Source organism: Gymnoscopelus braueri (assembly GCF_963280865.1).
Source record: "Gymnoscopelus braueri genome assembly, chromosome: 5".
Classification (NCBI taxonomy): domain Eukaryota; kingdom Metazoa; phylum Chordata; class Actinopteri; order Myctophiformes; family Myctophidae; genus Gymnoscopelus; species Gymnoscopelus braueri.
In genome coordinates, this window is record NC_137606.1 from 32,732,023 (window position 1) to 32,745,602 (window position 13,580).

General features: G+C 40.6%; 2 protein-coding genes across 3 annotated transcripts; both read right to left on the reverse strand.

The window, feature by feature from the left end:
* Positions 1-1,034: 1,034 nt before the first annotated feature.
* LOC308085314 (G-protein coupled receptor 171-like) lies at positions 1,035-7,719 on the reverse strand. 2 transcript variants are annotated; one of them, XM_080428400.1, is made up of 6 exons: positions 7,536-7,719; positions 5,373-5,486; positions 4,716-4,902; positions 4,380-4,586; positions 4,036-4,161; positions 1,035-3,751 (listed from the first exon to the last, which is right to left on the reverse strand). In XM_080428400.1, exons 3-6 carry the CDS (start codon positions 4,884-4,886, stop codon positions 3,188-3,190), a joined length of 1,068 nt encoding a protein of 355 aa, XP_080284526.1. In that variant the 5' UTR covers positions 4,887-4,902; positions 5,373-5,486; positions 7,536-7,719; the 3' UTR covers positions 1,035-3,187. The 2 variants fall into 2 exon arrangements, with proteins under 2 accessions (XP_080284526.1, XP_080284525.1); XM_080428399.1 differs by having other exon boundaries at positions 5,373-5,489.
* Positions 7,720-9,341: 1,622 nt separating this feature from the next.
* Positions 9,342-13,580, reverse strand: LOC308085308 (P2Y purinoceptor 14-like). Its single transcript, XM_080428393.1, has 5 exons — positions 13,372-13,580; positions 11,887-12,054; positions 11,358-11,623; positions 10,639-10,860; positions 9,342-10,348 (listed from the first exon to the last, which is right to left on the reverse strand). Exons 2-5 carry the CDS (start codon positions 12,034-12,036, stop codon positions 9,835-9,837), a joined length of 1,152 nt encoding a protein of 383 aa, XP_080284519.1. The 5' UTR covers positions 12,037-12,054; positions 13,372-13,580; the 3' UTR covers positions 9,342-9,834.

Below are 13,580 nucleotides of genomic sequence, written 5' to 3' on the forward strand. Positions count from 1 at the left end.
ACCACAGTATAGCAGGGGGAAGTTGTGGACAGACTTTCAAGGTTCTGGGGCACTCTCTCTTCAGAAAAATAATACATTTATTGTTGTGCTATAGACAACAGAGGATGACTGACGCGTATCGACACTTGGGTCTTCAACAGGGTCTGAAAAGATACATTTTATCAGTCTGGCACATATAAGGCTGAGCAGGCACTTGATCTCGCCTAAATCTGCACTTCTGGTGTTGACAGGAGTTTTCTATATGGTAATGTGGCTCTGATGTGCTGTGCTGGATGTTGGCTTGGATGCTGGGTTGTATCTGAATAAATTGTGAGGAAGGCAAATAAAGAACTTTGACATGGGCCCCAAGGTCCTGAGGGCCTTCAACAGAGGAAGCACCAAAAGCATCCAGACTGACTGCATCACTGCCTGGTATGGGAACTGTAGCCTACTGACCTCAACGGCTTAGCATCGCAAAGGGTCATGCAGACAGCTGAGTGCATCAGTGAACTGGATGTTGGGTTGGATGCTGGGCTGGTTGTTGGGTTGGATTCTGTGCTGGTTGTTGGGTTGGATTCTGGGCTGGGCACGCACGCACGTACGCACGCACGCACGCACGCACGCACGCACGCACGCACACGCAAACAACTCCATGCATGTACATGTATTAAGCCAGTAGCTTAATCTGACAAACAACATACATTTCTTATTTACTTCTTACTACAAAACTACTATCTAATAGCCATGTTTAGCTAAAATAATGAAGGATGCTCTTTAAATGAAACCTAGTCAGTGGTTATGGCAGGCAGAGACACGTAACCAACAATCTAAAACTTGTACTAGGCATCTTAGATTACTTGAAACTGAAGACAGATGCATTTATTATTTTCCTTACATTTTATAAGGCTCTTGATACCAAAATGAATTAAATTTAAAGCCTGTCCCTTTTATCTGTGTAACTCTATTGGTGGCTTATATATATATTTTTTTTAAAGGTGTAACTTCAATAGCCTATTTTCAAGATTCTACTGAAACTTGCAACTTGAACACTCACCAACTTTCTCCAGATACATAGATATTTCACCATGGTAAAATTATGACATTTAACTTAAGAACAATATAGAGGTGGTTTGACAGAGGCATGCTTTTACTACGTCGTTGCTCAAATCTACTTATATAAAGAATTCTTATGAATTTTCATCAGTAGGAAGGAATTATGCTATTGTGCGATTCCAAGTAGAATAAAAAAGCTATAATTATCTGCTCCAATGACTGTGTGATTCCTTCCTTAGATCTCATAAACATTCATATTGATGCTGAATAGTTTTGGTGAGTGTGAACAAAATAACGAAAACAAAAATTGAAAAAACATTTAACTACATAAAAACTAGAATAGAAAAAATAAACGATAACTACCTGAAACTGTATTGTGTGTTTACAAAACGAACTAAAACAAACTGAAATTATAGACAAAATGCCCTTAGTTTTCGTTTGTTTGTAAGGTTTTTGGGATGATATGAATATATTGATTTCGCTGCACCAAATGTAATAAATGCTATCTTTTGTTAAGGTTTTATTACACAATACTTACCGTTTCAATCTTGCACCTGACAAATAACCCAAAGTGTAAAAAAACTAAAACCAACGCAAAAACAAATCTAAATGAATTAAACTAAACTGAAATAAAAAATCCAAAACTATTATAACCGTGTACCCAAGACTATCAAAATGGGACCCAATGCCTCCCTGTTGGCACTCAAAAAAAGTGAGTTTTGTGTAATGGGTACAAGAATGGGGGCACTGGAGCTAGTGAGAAAGGGCTCTGATTCACATAGTCACACAGAAAACTGGGTCAAAACATTGATCACAATCCAAATACAAAACACTGGTCTGAGAAATGTATTTGAAATACAAATACATATTTTTAGCAAATCATATATTGATTGCCAAATATTAAATTAATTGCCTATGTCAGAATGTCAGAGAATAAATTGATCATAGCAAAGTGTTTTTCATGATGTTTGGAGAAGGCAACCAAAATGTTTACCACTGTGTATGAGAGAGCAGGCCAGGGTATTCACTTGTAGTTTTCTTTCAGTGATCCAGCACTCCAAATGCAGAGGGAATGCAAGGTTCATAACCCAAAACAAACACATAACACATGCACCCGTATTTCAATAAATGTAAACATCCTTATTTGTGGTGAATGGCCTGAATAATTTGCACTGTTTACCCTATCTGAATAGTTTTAATATGTGAGTATAATAAAGAATAGCAGAATAATAAATTACAATCCAAAAAAACGTATTGTCACAAATTGCACTGTTCTAACATATGAATCTGTCATTCATAATTATTGATGTAATTCACATGTAGCCTACTTAAACCCTCTATTCTCAGTGAAAAACGGACCTACATTTCTTTGACGCATTTTTCTGTCAACACCAAATATCTTTGCCAAAAATAGCCGATCTACAAGTTCACAACGTGTCGCAGCGCAACACATTGTGAGCTTGTAGATTTAAGCTATTTATTTTCCAAAGGAATGGCCGGAAATGGCCGTAAGTGCTGCATGGGGTTGCGACTAGCTGGCTCAACTTGTCACGCATGTCTGCCCGTACCTAGACTGACACCAGGACACTGACCAGGATACTGACACCAGGATACTGACACCAGGATACTGACCACAATACTGACCACAATACTGACACCAGGATACTGACACTAGGATACTGAGCAGGATACTGACACCAGGATAGCATATCATATAGCATCACAAATAATCTACTATTAAGCTTGTCTGACTATTTTGGGTTATGCAATAATGTAGTTATCATAAAAGTAAACTATCTTATCTTTAATATAAGGGAATATCCACGAGGATTCATTCACTAATTGAGGCAAAGTGATACGAAGTCTGTCTTAAGAACCGCCCTACTCTGCCTCTCATTTGTGGTTGAATTTGTTCTGAGGGTTTTTATTATTATTTATTCCACTGTATAAACCTAAATGTTTAAAACTAGAGGCCGCTAGATGTTTCATTGTTGGAAAATCAGAGTCATGCAAGACGATCGTATGATGCAGTAGAAATTAGGTTTAAGATTGGTGGATCAAACCCAGGCGGCAGTAAAGTGCAGAACACAAAGTGCATGACCCCAGTCATTACACATGCATCCCTTAATCTTTAACACAGTCTCTAACACAGTATTCAGTTTGGAGACCCCTGCTTCACATGTGTGTGCACTGTGCATGCTCCTGACTGTGCTACAGTGGTATCTACGTCCATCATCTCCTCGGCTGTCTCTGTTCCTGTGTCAGCCTCAGGCTGCTCTCTGCAGCTGAACGGTCCTCTGAGCGTTTGTCTGAAGGGCGTCCAGAGGCAGAAGTACAGCAGGGGGTCCAGGCATAGATGCAGCACGGCCAGCAGAAGTGTCCACTCCTTAGCCAAGAACAGACGCCTCTTGGTGGGACAGTCTCTGATGACTGTGTTGGTCTGGGCCATGGTGTACGGCGTGCGGATTACGTGGTACGGTAAAAAGCCCACCACGAAGGACACTGACAGGGTTGCAATGTGGGCCGTCGCACGCCTGGTAGCTCTCCAGCCTTTCGGTCTGTTCTTGCATCCTAGGAGCCGCTTCAGAGCCAGGCCGGCGGAGAGAAGCACAACGGCAAAGGAGTTGAGGAAGAGAGCCATGCAGAGGAAGACAGTAAAAGTGTGCCAATGGAGTCCAACACCATGCTTCAGTGATGAGCAGCTCAGGAACTGCTGAGACTGGAAGCAGGACGCAGGAAGATTGAAGGACAATCACAACCAATTCAAAGGGAATCAATTCAAATCTGTCAGTTCCACAAGGCAAGTAAATTGGCACACAATGCTAGTAATTTCACTTTGTACTTCTCTGTCTCTCTGTCTGTCTCTCTCTCTCACACACACGCACGCACGCACGCACGCACGCACGCACGCACGCACGCACGCGTGATTATGATTTCATGTTTTAATATTATTGTGAGATGTTGTAGTAGTTTGTAATAGTTCTGTAATGCTGGTCATTTTACCTGTACATGTTGAATGGGCAGAGCCATGTTAGGCACCATAATGAGCAGCAGCATGATCCAGACCAGAACAGACAGCAGTTTGGAGGAACCCACCTGGACCTGGCAGGACGGAGCCTTCGGAGACACCTGCAGACCAACAATACCATCAAAACGTTGGCTGGTCTAGAATACATTTCGTTAATTTAGCTCTGAGACTGTACAAATATAACCAAATAAACCAATAAGGGTAAATTTGGTTATAACTCTCTGAGTTACAAATGGGACTTCATGTACACAACAACTAAAACTGAATGAGTCATAGAACCTGAAGACCAAAGACCCATACCATCTAAGCCACTCTGTACCTGCAGGTAGCGGTCGATGGTGATGAAGGTGAGGAAGATGATAGAAGCATAGAGACTGATGTAGATGAGCACAGCACTGGCCTGACAATGAAACACCATGAGACCCCAGGGAGCCACACCCAGGTCCTTAATGATCTTAAAGGGCAGGGCCATAGTCAGCAGCAGGTCTGAGACCAGCAGGTTCACCATGTACACATAGATGCTCTTCTAAAAAAGATCCAAACCAGAGGGATTTATTAGCAAAAGGAATAGCATATGACACTACTACTGTATTGTACAGTAAAGATGAAAATCATGTTGATATCTGATGAAAATCTAAAACATGACATTCCGTACCTCGCTGCCACAGCTGTGGATGAGGGCCCATAGAGACAGCAGGTTACCAGCCAGACTGCTGATGAAGATGAGAATGTAGAGAACGATGAAGGGCCCCATCTGGTCATTAACAATGCACTCCTCCTTCTCACCTCCTCCTCCAGTGGAGTTGAAGAGAGAAGACATTATCATCAACAACCTCCTCCACCTGGAAATGAAAATGGCGTTGCCTTTATTACTCAGCGACCAGAAAGTCTACTAGCCAGAGTGTCTAGGCTACTAGCCACAGTCTACTTGACAGTATTTCTACTAGCCATAGAGTCTACCAGCCTATAGTCAGTCTACTAGCCACTTGCCAGAGTGTTTACTAGCCACAGTCTACTTGACACAGTTTCTACGAGCCATAGAGTCTACCAGTTTAAATGCTAGAGTCTACTAGTCACTTACCAGAGTGTTTACTAGCCATAGGCTAGTTCAATAAAATGTAATTGATGAATCACAATCAATTTGTTTTCACAATATTACCAGACAACTAACAACTGACATAAAAGAGAGGTACAGGTAGTATAATAAGGTATATACTGCGCAATGCCTATGTAATAACATGCATATTGTTCAAGATTTGAACAAAGTGTGAAGAGGATTGTTTCACTTAAAAATGATGTAGAAGTGAAACACCTGTGGTGTGTGATGGCCAGTTGTAGATGGGCGGTTGGATGATCAGATGGAGGTGAATGGTTGGATGGTCAGTTGGAGTTGCATGGTGTGTATTCTGGTGTTGACAGACAAACCCTGCTGGGACAAATGAAAACACAACAAACCCTCACTTCATGTTTCACTCACTAATGTTCTAGTTGATCGATTGATCAATTGGTCTGTCACTAGGTTGTTGGGTCAGTCAATTATTTTATTTGTCAAATTAACTGATGAACTCTGGTGGAAGATGTACTTTTAAGAGCTTAGGCTAAATGCATGACATTGTTGTCGGGCAGAAACCTTGTATGTCCATATCTAAACTTTATATTTTTTCGTAAATTAATGCATCCATCTTCACCATAAACAATATCGAGCAAAAGTAAGTGAAAATAGTCGATCTACAAGCTCACAGAGCTCATTGTGAGCTTGTAGTTCGGCAATTTTCACTGTTATAAAAACGTTTTACAAATAATATTAAAAAATGAATGGTTTTGGACATACAAGGTTTCCACCCGACATCAACGATATGTAAAATGTAACCTTGAACATACTCCTCTCAAATGGTTCTACGTTTTCATCAACCATGTCTGTAGATCAGGCTGCTCTCAGCAGGGAAACATGTGGAGGAAACACAACTTTATACTAAGATAAGAATGTCTCTGATGTCGTATCGCCTTCCTGTTTGATATATTTAGACGTAAAGGAAACTCTCTTCGGTTATACTGAAACAGGATTATACAAATAACAAATAATACCTTGCATCCAGTCTAATGTATAGACTACTTACTGTCTGAATGAATGTTGTGTCTAATGTTAACAGTCTACTCTCTAGGATAGACTTTATTTTCCAGATGGGAAATTTGTTACGGACACATACAGAATCTGCTGTTAAAATAATACAAAGACAACATAGTGCATACATGCAGTACATATGAACAACAGTAGTCGATGCAATAGCGTGCAGTAAGATCTACATAAAGTCATAATAGAAAATTATAGTTAAATACATTAAAATATAAGCACCATTACGGAATGACCGTGTATAATTTATAGTCTAATGTCTGAATGAATGTTTTGTCTACTAATAGTCTACTGATGTTGTGCAATATTGTGTTGTATTATGTGAGTACTGCATATTTATGTAAATTCCTTATATGAACTTTATTCTGGTAATGACGTGCTTCTGACTCAGACTCTCCTAGTGAAGGAAATAAGAGCCAGCGAGAGTTTTCTTTACAACATATCGTCTCTGTCGGGGGGAAACCTCATATCTCCAAAAGTGTTACTTTTCAGGATTCAAATTTAAAAACATCAAATGTAGCAGATCTACAAACGCGCCACGTTTTGAGCTTGGAGATCTGCTACTTTTGATGCTTTTGTGTGACGCTGTAGTATGTAGTAGGGCATTCATTTAGGGAAAAAAATATGTAGATAAGACGTTTCTGCCCGACAACAACGATATACTGTACAATGTCTGAGCACGGGAGGAAGCACAGTTTAACAGGATGTGGTCTTATAGGGGACTCTGGTCTCTAGTCTATGAACTGAATACCAAGGACCTCAATGGAAACAAGACCGCAAGGACTTTTTAGACAAAGTATTATAAATGTAATTGTGATGTTTACATTTTTTACCTAATAAAATATTCAATAAAAAAACTCTGCTACATAATTCACCACTTTACAGTCTATGGTTCAGCACAGCTAAAAAACATACGCACACACAACCAAATGGCGAATGTTTTTGAATTGATACATTTTGGACACGTCTGTTCACTCTGTTGACAGACACTATAGGTAAGCCCAGTGTTCGGATGCTGAAGGTTAAAACAGATTAAAACATGTGTCCGTCCATAAGGTGCCATGTGCCTTTGGCTTTGAGCAAGGCAGTGGACTGTGCTGTCGGGCAGAAACCCGACAGCACAGTAATTATTATTAATGCCGTACTTGATCATACTACAGCGTTACACAAAAGCATCAAAAGTATTAGATCTGCAAGCTCGAAACGCGTATCAAAAATAACTGTTTTGGACATAATATGTATCATATTTTGAGGTTTCCACCCTTCAGAGACGTTATATTAAATAAAGGAGCAACAGTTTACCCAGACAGCACCATGTGATCCTAGACAAAGACATCATCCTACCTCATCTGTGGTTGTCCCTCTATGGAAGTATTTCATAAACCCTCATGAGTCCACTTCAACCTGCAGAGCTGTTTCATTTCATTGCTGGTGTTTGTTTGGGGTTCATGGTGGTGAGACTGATATAATCCCACTAACACTTTAGCTTCCACCATCTTCCTGGTTCACAGTGTGTTGCTGTCGTCAATCAAACCTCAACTTTCTGCTGCCAGTCAATGAGTCAAACAAACCAAAAGCCCTGCCTCCTCTCTGATAGGGTGCTTTTTCTAAACACTTTTAGACGGAGATACAGGAAGCTGAGGGAAGAGGTTCAAATAGTAATTTTCTTGAAGGAGAATTGTGTTTGTATTAGTTATGTGTTTAGGCAATGAGTTCAATCCTGTTGACAAGGATCCATCCTAACAGAAGATTTGTTCTTGATCTAGGTGCTATACCAGATAACCTGAACTGGCTTATCTAGTCATATGGTTACGTTCATTTCAATTCTTACGTATACTACCTGGTCAAATAAATACTAAACATTTCTGAAAAAAGTAAGAATACAGGAAATGTATCTATTCTCAGCCATGACAGATTTCTGTGCATTTCTATAATTAGCTGAAGAGCTAATCTGGCAGCCTTGTTTTCAGCTGTTTGCAATTTTTGTACAGTATGTCTTTCTCTGTAGCCTGGTAAACCCCCCTCCCTCCGGAAATCTCATTTGCATTTGAAACAAAATGTGTGTCGCAAGCTTCTTCCATTTGACAGAGTCAGGTTACTTTCTCTGTAGCAGATGACCAAATGACTGGGCAGTACTTAAGGTGTGACAAGGCAGCTTGAGTTACCTCTTCAGAGCATTTACTTATATACTTGTCGCTCCCATGTGTCTCTCAACAGCATCTATCATCTTATATTCAGTTGCTTCCCATCTCCCACTGGATTCCCTCGGGGTGCATTTTGTTTTGTCTTTATTTTGTAATAATTATAATGTAAACACTGATCTAATCTACACAAAGGGACGACAGAGGCATGTCTCTAAGGAAGCTCATTCTTTTTAATGTGGACAGAGTCTGATGACTAATGAAACAATCATATTGAGGAAATAATAAACATCTCAATTGAGGAAATTGAGAACTTGCTAAATGCATGGTTAGCATATATGTATGTTTAGTAGCATGGGTCTAAGTTGAGCTGGGGTTCGTGCTGTGGACGGAAATGCTGTGCTTGCAACTACAATGTGTGGAAGTTAGAGAGAAGATGGCTTCCTCCTATGGTTAGCTTTGTCTGTACATTTGTTTGTCCATTATTTGAGGGTGCAGTTCTGTTCTCATGGTTATCATGTCATCAGTACAACACAGGCCTATTTTATTGTATCTTTGTGATGAAAATATTGTCTCTGATAAAACAACTTTAAAAAGCTTCAGCTTAAAAAGTTTGTTAAAGTCATATAATTAATATCCTATTTACAAAATGAACATTCATCCAGTTATTTTCACGTGTTTTTGTTATGGCAGACATCTGTCTGTTCTGGTCAACATTAGTATTTTGTTGTCAACACAGAAGGAAACATTGAGAAGAGCAGAGAGGACAGGAGACATGTTACATTGTATTATGCTGATATCAGCTCAGAGATATGGGGACATAATCTCTGGATTCCACATCATCTAAATGTAACAAACTAGAAGTTCTGCCCGCTACGCGGGCAGAATTCTAGTACCCCCCCCCTAACCCCCCCAAAGCAACATCAGCAGCACACACAACATTCACCACAATGACAAACAAATTACGTCCGCGCAAAAATAAGCGAGGGCTCGCTTATTTTGGGGTTCAAAAATCGTGGGATAAAAATTTCCCCAAAAAAACGCATCGCGTCCTGCCGTCCTCCCTCTCTCTCCATCTCCTTGTCTCTCTCTCTCGCACATGATTTGGCAACGCGCAAAACGAAAGCGAAACCTAACTGCAGCATGCAAACCGAAAGCGAAACCTAACTGCATCATGCAAACCAAAAGCGAAACCTAACATGCAACTGACAACCGGACAAACTGATTCCAAACTGATTTTTTCCCGTTTCCCGTTTTGCCCCTACAGCAAGTTTGCCGATTGTAGTATAGATAAGTATGAGGGAAATCTGGAGCACTTTACATGTTCTATGAACAAATATTCTCAGGAAATTGAGCTGTGCATGAACGTTTGTGCACATGAGTCAACAGGGAAAATAAGCATGCTCCATTCCCTGAGACAGTTTAACACGTCCTGATTAATGTGGTACATCTATAAGAGGCTACACAGGACACTGGCTAATCTTAGTTTCAGGGCGAAGATCTTACTCTCGACCATCATGGTCAGACTTCCTCTCCACTTTTGTCATGGACATGCTTGTCCTCTCCCCAGTAACTACTCGGCTTGTGTCCTGCGAGTCTTGGGAACCCCTCTTCTTCCTGCTGAGGCTCAGCCGGGCACGGAAGTCCTTGCAGAAGATAAAATAGATGAGCGGATCCAGGCAGATGTTCAGAATCGACAGCATGAGGCTGAACTCCTTCAGGTAGAAGAAACTCTGACCCAAGCTACACCTATGAGACAGGAAGGCATAGGGGAGGCGCACAAGATGGTATGGAACAAAGCACACGCAGAACATGGCCACCAGAACCAGCATGTTCCTCCGACACCGGGACAACTTCTTACAGCGCCTTAACGTCCCCGAGGACGACGCTCCACCCCCACCTTCTGCTCCTCCACCTCCTGGCTGAGTTCTCTGTGCCAACGTCAGTCTCTGCACGGTGCCGTGGTAGAAGTAGATGAGAGAGACCAGAACAGAGACGAAGATGACAGCTGAGAAACTGTAAACAGAACAGAATAGAATTGACAAACTATCCGTGAAAATGTACCTGGATTCACTGTAGGGAAGACATAATGAACTTTCAAAAACAATAAGACAACACATGCTCAACATAACCTCAGGGACATTTTCTACTAAAAGACACACTGGGAAAGCAGACTCCTGCTGGTTTATGTAGCAGTGTAATCAGAGACTCACTCTGGGACACCAAGTCTGAGTTTATACTGTAGGTTTAAAAGACTGGGTTTAGGTTCCCAGGACCAGAGTGGATAACCGTATGTCCTAATGTACCTGTGGATTATTTTGTACAGCAGGCTCATCTGAGGGCTGTGAAGAGCGTCACAGCTCACAGCTCCCGGCAAGTGGGTCATGGATGGTGAGGTCAGGAGGAACATGGTGATGTAGGCTCCCATTGGAGCCAGGAGAGAAATCCAGGTGACCACGGAGATGACACGTGCAACGCGGACCTTATGCAGGGGATTTGATACCAAAGGCCGGACAATCTTCAGATACCTGGTGGTCAGAATGAGTCAGTGGGTTATCATATGCAGTGCCGCTTTAGACTCCACGGGGGCCCTAAGCATGATACGGGACAACTTCCATAGAGGGACAACCACATAGGATTCAGCATGTTATTAATTGTTATCAAATGAGCCAGTGTATTATTATCATTAGTCAGCATATTATGTGTTACATGTTATTAAATTAGTTGGTGTTAATAGCCTTCTTTTCTGAGAAAAAACGTGTCACAATTCATATAGGTTCTATTCAATAGCATTAATTGTGTTTGTCAAACCCTGCTCTCGTGTTGTTACTGAATGCTCCCCTATTAAATGTAACCTACTGTTGTGGGTTAAATCCAGTTTTACCCTAATCATTGAATTTAGATGTCACCAGACGTATCAGCAGGACGGTGTAGATCTCTGATCGTCTTGCTGCATGAGACTAGTGTCTTCAGTACAGCACAGTATCAATTCTACCAGCTAACAGCCCAATCTGTCATCCAGTACCTGTTGGCAGCGATGTATCCCATGAACAGGATGCTGATATACATGTTGAGGTAGAAGGTAGAGGCTCCGATGGTGCAGTAGATGATTCTAATGGTGATGTTGTGGCTGAAGGCGTAGTTGGAGATGCGAAGCGGCAAACAAAGACAGAGGAGGAAGTCTGCGATCGTAAGGTTCTTCAGATAGACCATCACACTGCTGGAGGACGCCTGGCGTTCAGCATGACAGAAATATACCTTCAGGGTAAAACCATTCAGGACCAAGCCAACCTAATGGCAATAGACAGATAGACAAGCAGAACATTTCAGATAAATATGGTAGATTTCCAATCATTTCCAGTGGCAGTTGGTAACATGTGTACTGACTGAACAGATTTCTTGATGTGGAAAAACACAATTAAAACCATAATGACTATTAGGTAAAGAACATCTTCTGGTTGAATGAGTACTATATTAGATCTTAGATCAGCAGCAGTATGAAGTGATTATTAATTATTATCATTATTGTTGTTGTTAATTGCTGAGGAACTCACCACGAACACCAGACCACACACCAACATGAAGAAGGGATGGGCTGAGGTGTCAATCACAGCACAGGAGGCTGTCTGGTTTGTGTCCAATGATTGGTTGAAAGACAGGAAGTGGGTCATGTTGGCTCCTCCCACTCCCACAAGGTGGGCCATGATTCTGGATTACCTACACTACAGTATATATTATATTCATTTAAATACTGTATTTAGGTAGTAGGTATATACAGTACATATTTGTTAGTGTTTTTATATATCATTGTCATAACTATGAGTTTTTGGGCCCTATTTTGTGTGTTTTAATTACGAGGTCTTATGTCTTAACTTAAGACCTGGAGGCGTGGGCAATGTTGTTTGAAACAGCATTGGCCACACCTCCAGGTCTGATAATTAAGACACGCAAAATAGAGCCCAATATCTCACAATTCTGACTTTATATGCCATAATTCTTTCTTGCATTTTCGACCATATGATTTGTTTTCCCTCAAAAATGTGGGATAAGCAAAAAGAAATCGCAGGAATCAAAACACATTGCAGACAGTGTTTTATTCATCCAAACATTTAACAGTCTGAACTACAGTAAAGTCATTTTAAGTTACAATGAGCAGGATTTGTTAGTTGCAGTCCCTCCTCCTGACTCAGCAATACCAATAGCGCACACCTACTGACCAAAGATTGACACACATAAAATGTTCCAAACTAATACAAAATAAGAAAATGCAGTTAGAGGGCAGGGTCTCTAAGACACCACCACACACTTATAGTGGTTCATAAATGATTAATGGAGAGCGGTTGGTTGTATCAGTCCATACATCGTTTTTCTTTTCTTTTTAGGAAAACCCTACTCGTTAAGCTAGACTGGAATGTAAACATTTAGGATATTTTTCAATATATTTGACAATGTATTCAGTCTTTGTTAACATGGTAATAATGACCACAACTGTACATTCAATGTTGAGTGTGACATGTTGTTGTACCTAGATTAAAGTGTAAGACATGCATATCCGATACCCAGAATTGGGTAGGTGCTGGGCGAGGAGAAATATTACATGTGAAAAAGTGAAAAATTTTAATTTAAATTGCTTGCACACTGAGCCCATCAGTGTGCGAACTATTTATTTTTATTTTTTACTATTACTATTACTATTGCAGACAGGTTTTTTTGCACCCACTGAATGCCTAGTGATATTTAGAGCTTACGCTCTTTGTCATACCTCCCTGGAACCCAGAGTAATATCACAACAACACAGTTAGAAGTGACCAGCACCCTCCTGATACATCATTTTCAATTTCAGTTAAGCCAGCTAGTTCCATAAACACATCAAATAATATTTTTTTATCTATCATGAAATCAAAACTCTATCACTGGACTCCTCCTATGAGATTGTTTGAAAATATCCTACCTATTTAGAAAATAGATCATATTATGGTCATTGTTCAAAAACATATTGGTTGCAGTCAGATGTGACAATATGATATATCACAACTCACCTGTAAGTCAGTCAATGATGATGTGTGTAAGTATCTCCCTTCTAGATGAAGCAGGTTTTCCTTCCTTTGAAGCAGATGTCATTGCATCTGACGGAAGTAAAGTCTGTCCCTCAGCAGGTATATGTTTGTTCACATGTTTGCAAACACTTGAAAGACTGTTCTCTATGTCTGTCCACCACTTCCCCTGCTAGCCTGTGGTATTGCAAGAG